This window comes from Megalobrama amblycephala, linkage group LG20 (genome assembly GCF_018812025.1).
Source record: "Megalobrama amblycephala isolate DHTTF-2021 linkage group LG20, ASM1881202v1, whole genome shotgun sequence".
In the NCBI taxonomy this organism is placed as follows: Eukaryota; Metazoa; Chordata; class Actinopteri; order Cypriniformes; family Xenocyprididae; genus Megalobrama; species Megalobrama amblycephala.
Genome location: NC_063063.1, coordinates 16777001 through 16797045, shown reverse-complemented (window position 1 = coordinate 16797045; position 20045 = coordinate 16777001). Strand labels below are relative to the sequence as shown.

Sequence of the window (20045 nt, the reverse complement as noted above, 5' to 3'; positions counted from 1 at the left end):
TACTTAGTTAACTTAAAACTTGTTGCAAACTTGTTATGAAAGCTTTTACAAGCCTGCACACGAGTGCAGGCAATCGTGAAAATGGTTATTTGACAAATTTACGACAGATGGAGGCCATTAGCTTAAAAACACTGAAATAGTCTGCTGTGGGAACGTGTGGTCCTTCCGATTGATTTGTTGCAGATTGCAAAAGCTACATGTGGCATTTGAAAATAATGAAATGAGGTGTGTATGAGAAGATCCCTCTGTGAATTCCCCTAATTCACACCTATCTGCAGGAAGAGAGCTAGCAGAGGACAAATCGCAACACCAGACTTCATTATACCCTCCCAGGAGATGTGTGTTTTTGTCTGGATACTCTCAAGCTTTCTTTTTCTGTCACACACACATACACAAATGTTGTCATCTCCAGCTGGGCCGAAGCTGGATGTTCCTTCCGCCTCTCACACCCCATAATGAAGACAGACTCTGCCCGTAAGCCCTATCCTCTTCCCATCACCGGGAACAATGGGGCAGCGTCTCCTTCACCCTCCTCTGCGCTCTCTAAAAGCGTTTCTCCAGGGCCAATCTCTCCCTCCCTGCCCATCTTTTTGGTCACAGAAGTGATGTGAGAGCTTGGCCTGCACTCCAACGGGCTGTGACACTCCACGCCTCTTTCTAATTGGAGAACGACCTCTCTTTCACCCTTCCGGTAGCTGACCTCATCCTTCATTCTGGGCTCGGTGGCTGGGACCAACACCAAGGGTGGCAGGCCTTTTGAAAACTCGTAAATGACAGAGTCGAATCAACCACATCGTTGCCAGGGGGAACAGATACATGCTAATGATGTCCATAAAGAGGGCCTAAAATTAACACTTGGCAAGTGCCAAATTTGGGTAAAAATTGGTGAGTATATGAAACCACATCAATCCCCACTTGGCCGGTAACATTTTTATGAATCCTAACAAAGCAAATTTGTGAGAACAAAAACGTGAACAAACGTGAACGACGCTCGGGACAGCTGATGGGGCAGTTCTGCATCTTAACAAAAGTTTTGGCCTTGCCAATTTAAATTTTTAAACGATCTGGGAAGTTTTCAATGCGCAAATATCCGAAGCGTGCGCCAAGAAAGCCACATCTCAGACAGCGTGCAAATACTGAATTAAGTTCTCTTTTACGTCTTCTTGCCCTTAAACCGACAAATTCACACAAAATTATGTAACAAAAAAATGCTCGTCTTGAGTATCCAAGTAAACGTGGTCGGTTATGGCTTAAGTGAACGTAAACAGTCGAGAGAGACAATGCATGTGTACATTATCAGTATCAGTATATTGGATCTGTGCATTGTCTTAAAATGTGTGTTTTTAATATTAATCGAACAAAAAAAGACAAAGAAAAAATCTCTCACTGCTCTTGACTGAATGACTTTTGTTTTTTTGGTTATTTTACATTTGATTACTTTATTCAGTTTCTACTGAAAACTACTGTTGGAGCTACCTAAAAACCTAAAAAGCCCCGTTTATTTCATTATATCTTTTTTTTTTTTTTTTTTACTGACTGTTTACTTTAATAATGATTTCAAATTATATTAGTTAGGCTAGTAGTTTTAGCTACAATATCAACATTGGAATAGAGAATTGTGAATTTTCACTGGTATCAAAAATGTTGGTGTCGTTACTGCCTGTTTTTGCAAAAACAGTTTCATGGCAGGTAAAAAAAATAATATTTATAGCTGGTAAATTTACCAGCCATTGGCAGGTGTAGCAAAAAGTTAGTTTTAAGCCTTGTCCTTAAGCATTTTTTAAGCTAGTTCTGACTTGGACGGAGAGGTTTGGACCTTTGAAGAGGGCTTCATCCTGCAATCTTAAAGTGGGCATGGTTTAAAAGAGACACCCTACGTCCTACATTCAGTCTCGGGTGTAATAATGTCCCAGTTTCACAGAATTTTCTGTTTTAAAAAAAAAAGAAAAAAGGAAGGCGGCTCTATTATGAATGCCTCAGGGGCTAAACATACGGAAGGGGAAAGCAAAATTGAGCCGTGACACCAAATCCCAGATTACCACAGAATAACAAATGTTTTGGGTGATGTGCTCAGGATTCTGTGTTTGCTAAGTGATCCCTAAAGCGAGCGAAGGATGGGGTGTCATTTAAAAAGAGGCCCGGTTCCACATGACTGCATCTCGGCCGTCCCTGTCCGTCTACGGCTTCGTGTCACCTCTCCACCGAGGCCTGCAGAGCTGCTCTAAATATAAAGAACTAATACAACTGGATTCTCATTAGACTCAATGTGGGTTGTTATAGCAACACTGTTCTCTAGAGTTCTCTCATTTCTTGTAGGCAATTAGGTGACAACCACGGCGCCATCCTGATTGACAGAGCATTTCATCTACACTGGAAGTGCGATGATCTCTCCTCGCCAGACACAAAATAATCTAGTTATTCTGAATTTGAGAATATGCATGTAAAATATAAATTAGAAGTAGTGCTGCTAAATATACTTTATATATAAATATATATACTTACCAAATATTTGTTTCACTACTTGTGAAGGCAAGACAGTGAATAGTGTAAAAGAAATAAATTAGAAGTAGTTTAGAGTAGGTTTCTCATGCTGCTAAAAAACCTTATATACACTTAACAAATAATTGTTTCATTACTTAAGACAAGACAATATAGGTGAATAAGGTAAAAATGTAATACTTAAACATCCCCAGTTGCTTAATCACTGTACTTTAAGACAATATGTATTAAAAGTTTTCTAAAATATTATGTTTAAATATGCAAAGGAGGTATTATCTCATTAAAAATGCACTCATTTGCATACATTTCCAGAACAAAAATTTGAACATTTGATAAAGCCAGGTTCAAAACTTGTTTGGATTGTGGAAATTTATTTTCATTCACACCACAAATCAAAAATGAAACAAAAACGAAAATACTGTCAACAGCCAGGGAAAAAATTGTTTCTACCATGATTTTAGGAACAAAATGTTAGATAGGACTAAAACTGGAAAACTTAGTCTAAGTGCTACCGAAGTGTAGATTTCTGGCTCAGTAAATGAGAAAAAGCTCATTTTAAGAAAAAGATATGTATAGTAATTAAAATCTACAGATGCAAATCTATAGATAAAGTGTAATAAAATAAACATTTAAATGTGTTCTGAAAGAAGACAAGTTATGGAAACTAAATAGCTAAAATAAACTAAATCTCAAAATTGACTAATGCCTGAAAAAACAACGGTTTTGCCTTAAAATTACGGTTCACCCAGAAATGAAAATTCATCATCATTTCATTCATTCACATGATTTTTTTTTTTTTTTCTCCTCTGTGGAACACAAGCTATGAAGATATTTTTGAGAATTAACCGTTTCCAAATCCACCCCCCATTTGACTTCAAAATAGCTTCTTTTGTGTTCCACAAAGAAAGTGCAGGTGCAGGTTTGGAACGACATGAGGGTGATTTCTTTTTTGGGCGAACTATCCCTTTAAGCTCTAAATAAATCGATGAAATAATTGTGATAAAGGCAGAATGTTCCATCAAGAGGAGCCAAACACACACACAAAGGGCCGGGGCCGTTGCTCCGGAAACCTGGAGGACAGAAGAGCCACTAATGATGTGTCTTATTTAGGAAAAGGTGCAGGCAGAAGCTTATGGAGTATGACGGAGTGTGTGTGCCACAGCGGGGATGCTGATCTGCCATGGCATTCAGCTTAAATGAGCTGGTGCATCCAGGAAACCTCAGCCACTTTACATAAAGAGCCTCTCAGTAATGCTCAAGCTAATACCAAGGGAATGCGCTTAATTGGATAGAACACCCAGACATGCAATATACGCTCTCATAAATAACTTGTGTTTGATATTAGATCAAAATATCATGGCGTGTGAGACACGCTCCAGAGTGCATGTGCCCTTATGTTCGAGTACTGCAGGTTTGGTGAAACAGATAAATTTGTTGTGTCCGCAGAATAATTCCACTTTGGCAAGCAGTTCTTGCTGTTTCACCCCCCTCCTCCTCCTCTTTTTCGTTGTGTCTCTCTCTCGCTCTAGCGTTCGCTCGCTCTCACAATCTCTCTTTATCTTCTGGTAAGGGCTGGATCTGGTGAGATCATGAATCTTTTTGGCAGCAGAGAATTCTTTTCCAAGTTCTCTAAAAACTGAAAATAGCACTCTGTCCTAGTTCCTCTTGAACCTGAAAACCACATATGCACTCTATGGGCGTTGCCTACACAAGCCATCCAAGAAGTCACGCATATTGTCTGCCTACTGCAGTGCCGAGCTATGAGTTCCAGAGGAAAAAAAACTAAAAAAAACAAAAACAAATACAAACGGCGGCCTGAATGCAATATCTCTCGCAGACAATATCATTTCATATTACAATCGACAAATCCAAGGCGTACTGAAGTGCTGCTATTTTTGTAGTGATCCTTGTCAACTTGTCACTGGTCTTCAATAGTAACACATTCTTTCATGCATTGACTCTAATCTGAAGATAAAAGCGTAGTAAACATTTTTTTTAAACGCAAAAGGAACGAGTGGGCTGAGTTTGTCACAAAGAGAGCGTTTAAAAGAACACCTGTCTCTTTTATTTTGATGAATAAATTTAAATATTCGGCTTTTACTTCTGCTGCCATCTGTCTGCTTATCCTTTCAGATACTAAAGATAGCAAAAGGCACAGTTTGCCATATGGCGCACTTATTCAAGAAAAAAATGGCTGACGAAGACCAAACATTAAATCGTCTGTGGCCAGTCAAACTGTTCTCCACGCCACTCGTAAATTGCATAATGACCTGGCATATAGTTTGACGGTACGTAAAAATGACAGCGTGCATGAATGACTTGTACTCAAATTATGCGGGTAAGTGGATGGAGGAAATAAGTGTCGTTGGGTTTCGACCGAGAGAAGCAAAATGGCATTTTTCCAAAGCACTGGCTGTTTGCATCTAAGCTGCTGGGTGGAGACAGGCTTAGTCCGCACTGACGGTATGAGGTCAGCAGACACTTTGCTGTCACTCAGAGCCATGTCACACGTCACTCATGTCTGACCAGGTATGTCCTGCCCACTCAGACACAATTGAAGCAGAAAATCAGCATCTGTCACTCTCTTTCACTTTCACCTTCATCCAAATGCGATTGTGTGTGTGTGTGCATGTGTGAGCATATGAGTCTCTCGGGCTGCCCTGAGTCACTTTGCCTGGAGACATCTAATATATATTCACCTGTATAAAATATATACAACGAAAAAAAAAAAAAACCTGATTCAAACATACAGATTCATTTTCAATGACCCAATTTTAAAGGAACAATTCACCTGAAAATAATTTTTCCATCAGTGGAACACAAAAGGTGAATTTGTGAATAATATCCTGGCTGTTCTTTTATTTTTATGAATAAAAAGTGAATGAAATTACATTTAAAATATATTAAAATAAGCTTGTTGATCAACTGTAATAATATTTCACAATATTAATTTTTTTACTATATTATTTATTGATAAAATGAATGCAGCCTTGGTGAGCATAAGAGACGTCTTTCAAAAAAAAAAAAAAAAAATTGGTAATAATTTAATTTAGGGTTCAAATTTCACCATTAACTGGTTGCTTATTAGCATTAGGCTTGCTGCGATAGTCGGTGTTACCGGTGTTCAGCCGCAACACCGGTTACATCACTTGCCCACCGCAGCACCGCCCCCACCATCGTTTAGATTTTTTTATAGTAATAAAAATCATTTAGTTTAGTTAGAGAACAGACACTACAATTAAAAACTGAACGTGTCTGCTCAATTTAGTGTGAGAGTCGCAGCACAGATCAGCAGCAAGAGTCAGATTTCATTTATTACGATAGTGAGGAGCTGACTGACAAGACGATGGCGGAAGATTTGGTTTCAAAGCGAAATGTAAAAGCGACCTAATTCGGCGAGTTTGTTATTGTACTGTTTTGTTGTTGAGTTTTTAATTAAGAATAATAATGAACCCAACGTGACGATTCTATTTTAGAAACGGTTTCTATTTTTCTGCGACGTTGCGGCTGGAACTACAACAAAGTATGGCAATAATAATCTTAAGTAATGTTTATGTGCTTTATTTATTGTTAAAAGCGTCTAATGTCCATTTGAATATCATTTTGTGTTCTCAGCTTTGTAGCTGTTTTTAAAGTAACCTCGGAAAATTCACCTCAGATTGTGAAAATAAATAAATGGTCACAAGAATGCTCAAACTGTCAGCTCATTGTGAACAAACAAGAGTATTCTATGACAAATATTGTTTCAGTCACTCAGTATGTACTTTAATGTTTAAATGGTGTAATATTTATGAATTTGATTATGTACTCATTCATTTCATTGCGACTGCCGTGTGCTTTCCAAGAGAGCCGCCCTCACGCTCTTCTGATTGGCTGTGGTTTTTGATTGATTTTGTCCCGTCGTAGTCGTGTCGCGTTTGGTGTGGACAGACAAACTGCTTGTCGCTAGAATGTTATCGCATCGCGTTTGGTTTGGACACGGTGTAAGACTACAGTGTACAAGTCACATGGGCAACTTTGCTGATCATTTTGTGGTGATTTCTTGTCATTATTTAATGCCTATTCACTTCCATTGTATTCTTCAAATATTCACGCTTTGTGCACTACGGAATCAAGAAAGTACTCTGACATTCAATTTTGGGTGATTTATTCCTATAACATGGTCAATGCGCCTGTTCTGCTATCACCAACATCTCAGCACAGGTGCTCTCTGAAGGCTGTTTATATTCACCTTCTTTCTCTCCTTCTCTCACACACATTCTCTATCCCCTTGTCAGTACTACTGTTCACACCTCTGTACCTCTCTCTGCTGAGCTAGCTGTGATCGTCACCATTCTTCAATTGGACTGATGTGCTCATTAGACTGCCCACACGCTCACACACTCTTTTGGCATCGAGAGTGTGAGAGGTCAGAAAGTGCTAATGATTTGGTCAAAACCCCAGGGGTATAATCACTTGGCTTTGACTCGTTTACAGTCATCTATTTCTCCTTCACTCCTGTCCTGCTTGGCGGCTTGCATGGGTGCCACAAATGGCCAGGCTGTCCGCAGGGCATTTGGCCATGGGTTCGAGCAGCTGGCAAGCTCATCTTGAGCAGAAGAAATGTATTTAATAGGCCATTACCGCTAAAATGCAACATTATGGTGAGTGAAAGAATGCATACGAATGTTTTTTTTTTTCCTGTACAGTGCCTGTCTCACCATTCCTTACAGTTCTCGCTCTAGGTCTTGTTATTTCTCTCTCCCTCTCTCTCTGCATGAGCAAGTGGCTCAATGATTTGGGGTGAACGATGACTAATGATAATCCCCAGTGATGGTGATATGATGAGATTTAAATGAACTCTGTCACAAGTGTTTAGGGTCATAAGCAGAAACGGGGCGTGGGGGGAGGGATGCCACTGTCTGTTTGAAAAATCAGGACATCAAGGGCCGCTCGTTAACATGGTCAATGATCCTAAGTTAATTCACTTTCAGAAAGTCAGTCTCTGGATAATGATATCCTCCCAGTCTACAGACAGGTTTATCAAAACATTCCGTTACATCACCGAACAGTCTCGCCATTAATGTCAATACTGACATGCTTAATCTCGTCAGTGCCTAAATATAATTAACGGAAATGGAAGGGAAAATCTTTTTTTACATTAATTATGGGGTAAAAATGGTATTGGATATCTGTAAAGATTTCAACTGCTTTATGGATGGTTAGAGATGTAGGTACAGCTAATTTACCCTCCTACACAACACTGATTCATTTAGTAAATACCTTTTATGCTGGCTTAGCAGTCATCAGTCCAACAAGCATCAAAAATGGCAGACGTAGCACTGCAGAGACTCCACCAGTCACACATTAGAATTAGCCTAGATATCCACCGCTAATCGCATCAAGACATTAAGGGCCTTTAATTTGCTCATAAACATTCCCTGCCATCCCTATGCCAAAAAGCCATATATCAGTCATGGATGCCTGATTAATTGTCATGCCAATATATGGAAATGTATAATCTGTGATAATCTTAATTACAGGCATTACGTAAAGCGTTACATATCTTGGTCTTACGCAACTCCGGCAAGTTCATTTTAAGACGCATTTTTTCCGAAGACATCATTACTATACCACCTTTAACTCTCAAGCAAGGCATCTGAGCCAAAATGCGAGAAACACGATGTTCCAAGTACAAGAGAATATAAATCATAACCACAGTCTACTGGGCATTTGATATCATGCTTGTGCTCTGAGCGGATCGATACACGTACTGAATTCACGTATCCGCGCTGCATATTTACGTACATAGGGCACAGGGTTCAAACTAAACTTACTGTTGATACTTTAGATTTAGTGTAGAAAATGTATTATGTTAAAGAAATAGTTAACCAAGAATTCAAATTCTGTAATTTTCTTTCTTCAGTGAAGCAGACATTTTCATGCAATTAAAAAATGATGGGGACTGGAGCTTTTAAGCATCAAAAAGGACACAAAAACATCATAAAAGTATCATAAAATGACAGATTGCTGTGACAAACATGATATTTTTGTTCTTTTGTGTGTTATTTTGCAGCTTGACAGCACCAGTTTCTCATTTACCTTTATTCGTTATATTAAAAATATCAGCCAGGCTTAAAAATTTTATTTTTCTTGCGTTTTATGGAAAAAAAGGAAAATCATGCTGATTTGGGACGACATGAGGGAAAGTAAATAATGACAGAGTTTTCATTTTTAGCTGAACTATCCCTTTAAAGAAAAGTGTGAAGTACGTCGGGGCATTGCAGCACTGTAGCTGAAGTCATATACAGACAGCAGCACGCATCGTAAACTCCAGGGCTCAGCTGGAGAAATCATTACCTCACCTCGCTCGGAACGCATTTGCTGAGGCAGTCGCGCAACAGTCACGCCATGATGCCACCCCTGAGAGAGCTCGCCGATTCTTCTGGGAATCAAGTTTGTGATTACAGCAGGAGTGGGCGTAAAAAAAAAAAATAGAACGAACAAAAAATAAATAAATAAAAAACATAACTCTTCGAAGCTCGGTGCCAAACACTTTCCTGTCCCCCTTGCCTCCACCTCCTCCACCTCCCACTCCTCCAGCACAGCATGTCATAGGAAATGCGGGTTCTATCAAATAGCATCCTCAGAGCAAGCGTTGGTAGAGCCTTCTATTCTGAACATTATACAGATTTTATTCATGAGGGCGGTCTAAGGCGCTGGAACTTTCTAAAACAGACCAGCACTTTGAGTGTTGGAGGAGGCGTAGAACACTATGATTACCCTAATGATCATTCACAGGGCTCTTCGGGAGCACGATGCTTGGTGAATTTTTACTCTGGGGTTTGAGTGAGAATGAATGAACAGCAGGCATTCTCAGGAGAGTCTGTGTAGGTTTAAGCAAGTTCAAACAGTGGAGTCCAAAAGTCTGACACCATATTGAAAATCTGGGATTTTTTTCATTCAACTCTTTCCCCGCCAGCGTTTATTTTTTGCTGTTTTTTTTTTGTTGCCAGCCACCACCAGCGTTTTTGATCATTATCACAAAAATTTCATGGCCCTCAGAATGTTTTGTTGTATGAATATCTGAACATGCAATTTATCAAAAGAAAGAACAGACTGTCTGCTTTTAAACTAAAAAAAAAAACATGTTTTATTCTCACATCTATTCAACACTTGGATATGGATGTGTTTAATTTAAAAAGCAACATTTTGTGCAAAAAGTAGGGCTGAACGATTTTGGAAAATAATCTAATTGCGATTATCTTTACCAATATTGCGATTGCAATTTAATATGCGATTATTTTTTAAGCTCTTGATCCTCTATATTATTCAACAAAGACAAGCAATAAATCATTGTAGGATTGGGAATCTTTAGGCACCTCACGATTCGATTCCGATTCTGGGAATCACAGTACGATTCTTGATCTTTTTTTTCTTATTGATTAGTCTTATTAATAACACTTTTTTTATTATTTAATTACATATGTAATTATTACTTTTTAAAATAATTACAAATTAAAACAATTGCATGTTAAAGGGTTAGTTCACCCAAAAATGAAAATAATGTCATTAATTACTCACCCTCATGTCGTTCCACACCCGTAAGACCTTCGTTCATCTTCGGAACACAAATTAAGATATTTTTGTTGAAATCCGATGGCTCAGTGTGTCCTGCATAGCCAGCAATGACACTTCCTCTCTCAAGATTCATTAATGTACTAAAAACATTTAAATCAGTTCATGTGAGTACAGTGGTTCAATATTAATATTATAAAGCGACGAGAATATTTTTGGTGCGCCAAAAAAACAAAATAGCGACTTATGTAGTGATGGCCGATTTCAAAACACTGCTTCATTAAGCTTCGGAGCGTTATGATTCTTCTGTGTTTAAATCATGATTCGGATTGCGTGTCAAACAGCCAAACTGCTGAAATCATGTGACTTTGGCCACATGATTAGCCATCAGTCGTTATTTTGGTTTTTTTTGGCGCACCAAAAATATTCTTGTCGCTTTATAATATTAATATTGAACCACTGTACTCACATGAACTGATTTAAATATGTTTTTAGTACATTAATGGATCTTGAGTTTGAATGGCTTTTGCTCTCAATAGAGGCCTCACTGAGCCATTGGATTTCATCAACAATATCTTAATTTGTGTTCTGAAGATGAACGAAGGTCTTACGGGTGTTGAACGGCATGAGGGTGAGTAATAAATGACATTATTTTCATTTTTGGGTGAACTAACCTTTTAAGAATTTTAAATAAACTAATATAAGATAGGGCTTAGATTAAGAAAGGATTAGGCCTTAGTTTAATTAGGATCTAAGTAGCTTTTATAAACGTGCCTTAGAAAAAAACACTGGTGTGCATCTTGAGACAAAACAATGGCGCCGATATATTTTAAGACATGTCAGTGCTTTCAGTTAAGACAGCTCAAACATTTATTTTAGTCTGGGACTAGCTTCAGCCTTGTCTGTGAAACCGGGGGAAAAGCTTGTAAATGATAAAAAGGGAAAAAAAATCTAAACAAAAAAAACATTACAAGCAATAGGCAGTGCTTTCAAGACCTGTGAGTGATTTTTCTCTATCTAAGCTTTACTGTTGTTGATTATTATGATCAGAGCAGGAGATATAATAAGCTGCATTCACACTAATGCATAGATCTCTTTTGAAATAGAAGATGTGGTTTGTCCTGTCTGTTTGATCCCTCGAGACATAACTGTGTTTACATTAACTTTGCGTCATAAAAGCATTTTGAAATGCAAGTACATTTAACCACTTAAACGGAGAAATGCACAGCCGCATGCACGGGCACTTTTCACAAAGCTTGCGTCAGCATTTGAAATTGACATAACGACATAACTGAGGCAGCGCTCGTAGAGCATTTGTAAGGAAAATACCGGCTGGAGAGACGACACACTGCAAGCGTAAGCAAAGCACGCGTTTCTCATAGCGCATCCTGTGCAATGAAGCCGCGAATGTCCTTGTAATTCGCTTCAACCTTTCCGAACTTTATTAAAGGGATAGTTTACCCAAAAATGAAAATTTGATGTTTATCTGCTTACCCCCAGCGCATCCAAGATGTAGGTGACTTTGTTTCTTCAGTAGAACACAAATGATGTTTTTTAACTGTTTTTTTAACATTTTTAACCGTTGCCGTCTGTCAGTCAAATAATGCTAGTGGATGGGAACTTCTACTATAAGAGTAAATAAAACTTGCATAGACAAATCCAAATTAAACCCTGCGGCTCGTGACGACACATTGATGTCCCAAGACACAAAACGATCGGTTTGTGCGATAAACCGAACAGTATTTATATTGTTTTTTAACTCTAAAACACCACTATGTCCAACTGCGTTCAGCACTCGTTTAGTGAGGTCTGATTGCGCTCTGACAGCGGCAGTGATGTCTCGCTCTCATTGAAGTATATGCGCGAGACATCACTGATGCTTTAAATTGGACTTGTCTATGCAAGTTTTATTTACTCTTATAGTAGAAGTTCCCATCCACTCGCATTATTTGACTGACAGACGGCAACGGTTGGAGTTAAAAATCATAATTTGTGTTCTACTGAAGAAACAAAGTCACCTACATCTTGGATGCACTGGGGGTAAGCAGATAAACATCAAATTTTCATTTTTGGGTGAACTATCCCTTTAAAGGTTATTTTATGGATGGTTTGAGAGTGGTGTGTAGTGTGTGAGTGTGTGTGTGTGTGTGTGTGTGTGTGTGTGCGCAATTAGAAGCAAGCAGAATAAGTTTCTAAAGCACACGCAGCGCCATTGCGCATCTGTGGTTAAAAACAAAGCTCAGAATCGACCCAGAATCGTTAGAGAGAGAATCTTTTTTCCCATCTCTACTGTATAGTATAAACAACACAATATTAGATAGATTAAACATAAACTGTGCTTTTCTGTAGGCCAGGCAAGTGTGTAGCGTGCCAAGTTGATGCTTCCTCTGCAGACTGCTTTAGTCTTGCATGTCACGTGATGAGCGTGTAATCGCAGCCTTTGCGGTAAAAAAATATCGCGATATTATCGCAAATGTGATTAATCGCTCAGCCTGAGCAAAAAGCTGAGGAAATTGTGTTTTTTGACAAAGACTACCTCCAGATCGGATTAGGACAATGATCAAAACACAGAAGAAGTAGATCGAGTCCATCAACACCCCCAAAGCTTCACAGTCCTATAGCTCATCCTGAGTCAACATTTCATTCAGTAACATTAGGTAGTTTTGATTTATATGTTACTTAATGTTGATGATCGCGTTACATATGATTACATATGAGATCGCTTGTTTCGTCTTCTTCGCATGTGCTTTGATGAGGAGAACTCTTTCAGAAGATGTGTCATACTGCCCCCTAGCGTATAACAGAAAACACGGAAACACTGAAAATTCTGTTTGGCGGGGAAAGAGTAAAAGTTTAAACATTTGAACAAATTTAAAACAGAATTATGATTCTGCAATATTTCTTGGTCTAAACAAGAACATTTGTGGCATTGATCATCTGACTCTTTGTACAGACAGTCAGATGTTCTTTCAGCTCACTGGATACTTCTCAAATCATGCTTGATGATCATCAGGTTTGACATAAACTGGTAGAATTCATGCAGCTCATTGCTGTTTTGTTAAAGTGAAAGGAGTTTGCACTAAATACTAAGAAAATCTGAAATTCATGTAATTTATTATTACTTAAATTGCTATGCTGACAATATAATTCATAATGAAAAAACGGTATTAAATTAGTAAAACATTTCCACCTGTGTTCTCAGACTCTGTGACCCAACTGTAAGTGTTTGTTTGTTTGTTTGTGTAAGACTCACAATCTGAAGCTGCAGGTAGTCTCCCAGGCCGGAAGAGCTGTCCACCCTAACCAGCACTGCATCCTTCTGCTGGGTGCTAAAGCCGACAGCCAGTCGGTCAGCTCGTGTGCTCGGTCTGTCGTTGGGCGGCCATGTGTACACAATGAGCCCTCCGTCACGTCCGAATATGTATGTGGTTCCCGCTGCAGAATGAGAAAGGGAGAGGAACAGAATATTAAGTGTAAGAACATCAAAGTAAGTGAGAAAACTATTTCCATTTCGCATGTGTGTGCGTGCATATGCATGGCTCTGCTCCATTACACAAAGCGCGGGAGTATCTTGATGAACCCATCAGCATGCCAGACAGCCCCTGCTGGTCCCTGATTGGCTAAATTATAGCCCTTATGTGACCCTCGGAACGCTGATGTCACCAGGAGCACCTGTGTCTGCTGAAGCATGAGCTAAACAGAGTCGCTCTTGCTACAACCACTCGACGCACGCAGCCCCCCATCCGAGCCCTGGGCTGATTGAGCTGATTACAGCCGCTCTCCTCACCCGCCGACACACCGGACAATCAATCCAGCTTCACGGCCCCCAGCCCAGCGCCTACTTCTGCATGTATTTATTCTGCCAAAGGTGGGCAAACACGGCACGGACCAGACAGCTATTCCTGCTCAGCGAGACGCATGCTAATGCCTGATGGAGCTAATTACAGTGTCAGAAGCAGGTAGCTTACTGTGAGCGGGGTCACTGTGATTCAACACCTTCAGGAAGGTTTCTCGGGTATATCGCCGTTGCTTTTTGCAGGGAGAGATGGAGAGAAATTGTACTAATGGAGTTGATCTCATTAACCGGTGGACTTCGGCAGCTCTTTTGATCAGGCGTGACTTCAATAGCTAAACGGGCGAAAGCGCTTCGATTGTGGCAGGTGCAGTCGGGGTAATGTTCGCAGAGCAAAGAGCTCATCAACCTCAAGATAACAGCCTCGGGAGATGCGAGACGCACTTCAACACTCTCTTCTCCGAGGAGCATGACTGCTGCGCTTCTGAGCTCCAGATGCAGATAAGACGGGCGGCGAAGCAGCACGGGGAAAAAACCCAGAGGAGGCCGGAGCTCTCAGATGAGTGAGAGGCCCCAAGTTAAAGTGCTGAGAGCGGTTTCAGAAGGGCTGGGTTATTTCCTGGCACGTTTCTGTATTTGCAGAGCCATGCTCATTAGCTCCACTCACTGTGATTTTCACCAGCGGGCTCTCGTCAGCCCCCTTGACCGCATCTCAATGAGACTGTTTCACACCGTGTCAGCGATCGGCCTGACCCCCTCCAAAAACAACACCCCCGGGGCAGGCACATTCGCTGACACGGGTACACAAATGTTCAAAAGCGCGCACAGATTCATGCGCGAACTAACGCCCGGTTAGTGACGACTCCCTTGACGGGCTTTTTTTGAAACGTAGGGAAATGAGCTCTGCTCATTAGTGGGGCTCAGATGGTGAAACTTCACACACACATATGCGCACAGGCCATCATAGATGTGAAGCGGATAGGGAGAGCCAACGGATGAGATTTAGGCTCTGTTGAAATCTGTTTCGTGCGAACCGCTACGGCTGCCTGCCTCATATCTGTCGCTCAGTATGACGGCAATTCGCAGCTGTGGGTGAGTGAATGGATTTGCCGGGAAGGGAAGCGTAAAGCTGTGCAGAGATTTACGGGCACAAATGGGCAATGCACGGTGCACTGAAAGTTAAAATCAGTGCAATCAACTTTTAAAAATACAAGTTGACATCTGACTCATGAATGTATTTAAAGGGGCAGTTCAACCTAAAAATTCTGTCATTATTTACTCACCCTCACGCTGTTCCAAACTTGTAAGACTTTCATCTGTGAAACACAAAAGATATTTTGAAGAATATTTCACCTTATTTTGTCAATATAGTGGAAGTCAGTCACTGTCAGAAACAAAGGTACGCTGCTGTCACTGGGGCAGTAGCCTAAGGTAGTGAAAAGGTACATCTTTGTACCTTACTTAGCCCTAAATGGTACACATTAGTACTTTAAAAATGCATATTAGTACCTTTTCCCTTTTGTACCTTAAGGTACTGCCCCAGTGACAGCGGCATACCTTTTTTTTCTGACAGTGTGGGGTCCAAAACAACTCCATTGACTGTCATTGTATACAGTTGATAAATAAACAAAGACGTAATTAAAAATTTCTTCGGTTACACTTCATTTAGGGTGTCCTTGTTACAGAGTAATTAGACAAGTAAATGCTTATTAATGTTATTAACAACATGTACTTACTAAAGACAAAGAAGGTTTTGTTGAGGTTTAGTTGCTTGCAATTATGCATAATTTAGTATAGTATATGTGTAAAAAGACACTGTAAAATAAAGTATTACCATATCTTCTTTTGTGTTTCACACAGGATAAAAGACTTGTTATGGAACAAAATGAGAGTGAATAATGACTTTTTTTGGTTGAACTATCCCTTTAAGGGACAACAAACATTGTAAAATAAATCCTAGACAGGGTGATCAGGACTTCATCCAAAGGGGAGTTTATTGTGTGATAATGATAGGCTGACTGAACATTATCTGTTTTTTTTATGTGGCTACTTAGCAAGTAAGTAAATAAAGGGAAAATTAATTATTGATTGGAGATGAAAAGATTTTATTTTGTTAGAAGAAAGAGACTGCGCAGTGCTGGAAGACATAAAGCTCAAGTATTGCAGAGAGCTGTGTAGCAATTGTTTAAATACCCACTGGATACTTGGAGGCGTGGCATAGTGACACAAATTATGGTGCACAAGTGGGAAAAATGGGTTTGAATCTGGCCTGCGTCAAGCCTTGATCCTGTTCTCCCTTTTTCTCTTGATAATTTTCTGTCATCTCTACTTGTTCTGCTGGATTCTGTGTTCGTGCAGTCGGCTCTTATCCCAACTACTTGGGCGCTTCTCCAAGACACCCTCTTTTCTTTTTCTTTCTTTCTTTTCTTATCTCTTTCAGCCTGACTTTTCACTCCCATCCCTGATGTGGTTAAGGAGCTTGCTGCCCTCCCTCTAACGGGGTTAAACCTCTTCTCTGAAGTCTATTTTCTGATGCTGTTAAATGAGGCAGGCTCTTTGTGCAAGCCAGACCATTAGCCCCTTAAATATGTTCAATCATCTCGGCTGGGTGGGCAGCTGGGTCTGGGTTTTAAAGAAGACCCTCGCTACCTAACAACCGTGTGGGTCTTTCCACTCCACCGCCCTTCTAAGGTCAATCAGCAGGAACAAGGAAAGGAGAGAGGGCCGACTGCCTCCCCATAGAAGAGCTTGGGAGTGCTGTTCTAATGAGATAGATATTACCTGGCCCTCTGGAATCCCATCATAGCCGTAATCTCCTTTATGTGCTGAAGAAATTAAATTACGTACCAGCTTCTTCTTCTGCCAGGGTCTCGGAGCCTCCATACAGATCCCTCTCTACTTTTATACACAAGCTATAATACTATTTTTGCTTAAAGGGATAGTTCAGCCAAAATTGAAGCCCTCATGCTGTTAGCATACAGGTTTGGAAAAACATGAGGGTGATTAAATAATGACAGACGTTTCATTTTTTGGTGAATTATCCCTATAAGTCTCTTTATTTGCTCAAGGCTGTAGAAGTTCCCATGAATGTTTCATCCTTTATTAACCCTCATGTTGCTAGCATACAGTTTTGACATGAGGGTGATTAAATAATGATTAAATATTCATTTTTGGATGAACTTTTGCCTTTAAGACTCTATATGCATAAGACTGCGAAAGTTCCCGTTAATGGTTTTCATACGTGTTCTGACACATTGAGACATAGTGAGTTGGAATCAACATTGTGTAATTTCCCGATCCCCTCGTCCCCTCTTCAAACAATAATTTCATGCATAAAAACAGTTATGAGAATGGAACAATTCATATTTCATCATCTGATTTCACAGATCCATGTTTAAATGTAAAATCAATGACATCCAATACTGTCATTGTCTTGGGGGCTTATAAGCAGCAAATCATACTGCTGAAAACACAATATTTATAAGCTGCGCTGAGCTGACTTTCCATCAATAAACATTTCAGAAACACAAAACATTGTGCTCGTTTCTCAGAATGGGGAATGAATTGAGCTCCCACTCTATTCTGCTTCAAGTCCCTAGATGCCTCTTTCCTGAGAACAGACGTATTGTAAGGGCCCTGGCAGTTTGGTCTAAAATTACAGTGCATTGTGTTGGGTTGCCCACCTCCTACTTGCATGCTAGAATGAGGAACATCAGTCAAACTCTGCAGGGTTGGAGTCATTCACCCGGTGGGCAAACACACACACACGCACATACAAACAAACACGCAGATCTGCACATCTAGTGTGTACACACAAATACACAAACACACACGTGCACCCCACTGGTATGAAAATTCTGTCAAAATAAACAGAAGGCAAAGTGAAGACCCCACATAGAGAAGTATACACAAATTTAAAAGTAACACTTCAAACCACCAAAAACGAAATGACATACTGTACTGTAACCTTCATGAGATTCCAGAACATTGCACGTGACTTAAGGTTATTCGAACGTATATCATCGTCAAATGAACCATTTACATACATTTCAAAATGTCCCTCAAAGGAAATTAGACAATACTTGGTTTAATATTTCTTTTTTTTCCTTTACATTTTGCTAGGTTTAAAAGAAAAAGAAAATCCTACATGTTCAATGTGGTCTCAGATTTTTGGACACCACTGTATTTTTTTATTTTTTTTTAACAGGTATGTGGTGTATTGTTTTCTGTGTGTTTTGTTAGCTCATCCACCTGGCACGTTATGGACAGATTTTTTTTTGTTCAATTATGCTGAAAAGAATAGGTGTGTGTGTGTGTGTGGGCGGGAGTGAGTGTGTTGATGGTTTTTTATGTGAAGCAATTATAATGTTTACGTGAAATATGAGTCTGTGACATTGTATTTGTTTATTAAACATTCAGCGCGAGCTGTGCTGCGACTACAAAACCGAGGCTTCTGCAATAATAAACAGGCAATTAAAAAGTGAATTACTGCAGCTCCAATTACCAGACTGACACCACAGAGCTCCACACCAACTGGGTAATTACAGGCAACAGCTCGAGCGGAACACTGGCCAACCTAAGAGCGTACGGATGTGTAGATGAATGTGTGTATCTTTGCATATGAGTGTATTTGATGCTGTTAAACTGGCCGTTATCATCAGCAGAAACAGCAAAAAAGAAACGTTCATAAATTTGACTGCGGTTTCTCCCTCCCTCACCAGGAATCAACTTAAGGCGCAAGTTTCAAGGCGAGACGTCATGTTTATGACGGGTCTGGAGCAGCGCATGGTTTTATTGTCTGCCCGTGAAGGAATCCTCCGGGTGAATGACAGAGACTCTGTCTCCGGTTGCGAGAGTTTAGGCTCCATGGTGGGTGGGTGGCTGCCTCGGGACGCAGTCGAGAGTCTACACGGACAGCTCTAATACTGTTCAGTTCCTGCACGCCTCATGGGTTTGATTTTTACATGCATCATTGGCACTGTCAAAACATTTTCCTTTCCTTTCTTTAATACTCTCTTCAGTTTTTATTGTCAGACCTGAGGGGGCTGAATGAATCAGATCTAATAAAACAATAAAAACCCATTATGAAATGTAAAGTCTTCTGAATTATTTCATGTTTGGTGCAACGCAATTCAAGGACAATAGCCTGGCACAAACTGAATTTTCTACAAATCTGGAGAGCATTGCATTATACAGCACATTACGACAATACAATTTACCTCTGAGGATATTCGCCGCAGCTGACTCTATGCTGCTTCGTAGAATCATTCAATACAATGAGGCCTGGTTGGAGAAAAACCAGCAGTTCATACGTGAAAAGAGACCACTGAAGAGTGAAAGAGGCAGGGAGCACTGGGGTTTGTGGTCGTGGTAGAGCTCTGGTATTTCTCCTGCTGACCTTTCCAGGGCCAATTAGGATAGAGCTGAGAATAAGCGGTCAGTGCTGTGCTGGCTGAAAGCCTGTCTGCTGTGGCACTTTAGTGGATGTTGTTTTGATTTGCTTTGTGTTTTTATAACGAGCTTTCGGCTCCTGAGCACCTCCAGGGGGGTTAGGAGACGATGAGGCTTAGGCTGAGGGTGTGTGAGTGTGTCCATTTTCCTGCGAGTGTATACGGATGTGTTGATCTGTGTGTGTGATTTGCATTTTGTGTTTGCAAGAAGAAAAGCAAAATAAATAAATAAATCAAAGACAGTATGACAAAAAAGGGAGAAATAACAGTAAGTAAAAAGTTAGGAAGGAGTTTTTAGGAATGAAAAAGGACAGAAGGAAAGAAGGAAGGAAGGAAGGAAAGGGGGAGAGAAGGAAAGAAGAAAATATTAAGAGGAAAGGAATGAAGGAAAAAGGAGAAATGGAAGGAAGGAGAAAAGGAAGGAAGGAAAATAGGAAGAGGTAAAGTAGGAAGGGAAATAAAGTAATGTAAGTGGAGAAAAAAGAAAAAAAGAAAGAAAGAAAGAAAGAAAGAAAGAAAGGAATGAAGAAAGGAATGAAGGGAGGAAAAGAGGGAGGGAAGGAAAGAAGATAAAATTAAGAGGAAAGGAATGAAAGAGGGAAGGAAAAAGGAAAGAAGGCAGGGAGGAGGAAAAACAGGAGAGAAGGAAGGAAAATAAAGGAATGTAAGCAGAGAAAGAAAGAAAGAAAGAAAGAAAGAAAGAAAGAAAGAAAGAAGAGAGGAAGAGAGCAGGAAAAGAGGAAAGA

The 20045-nt window shown here is 40.0% G+C and overlaps 1 protein-coding gene across 1 annotated transcript in view; it reads right to left on the bottom strand.

Annotated features, from left to right (window-relative positions):
* nrxn1a (neurexin 1a) overlaps positions 1 to 20045 on the bottom strand; it is a 207716-nt gene that overhangs the window by 35493 nt on the left and 152178 nt on the right. The window contains 2 exon segments of the mRNA XM_048171554.1: positions 13310 to 13491; positions 15133 to 15165. Coding sequence (XP_048027511.1) covers positions 13310 to 13491; positions 15133 to 15165 — 215 coding nt within the window.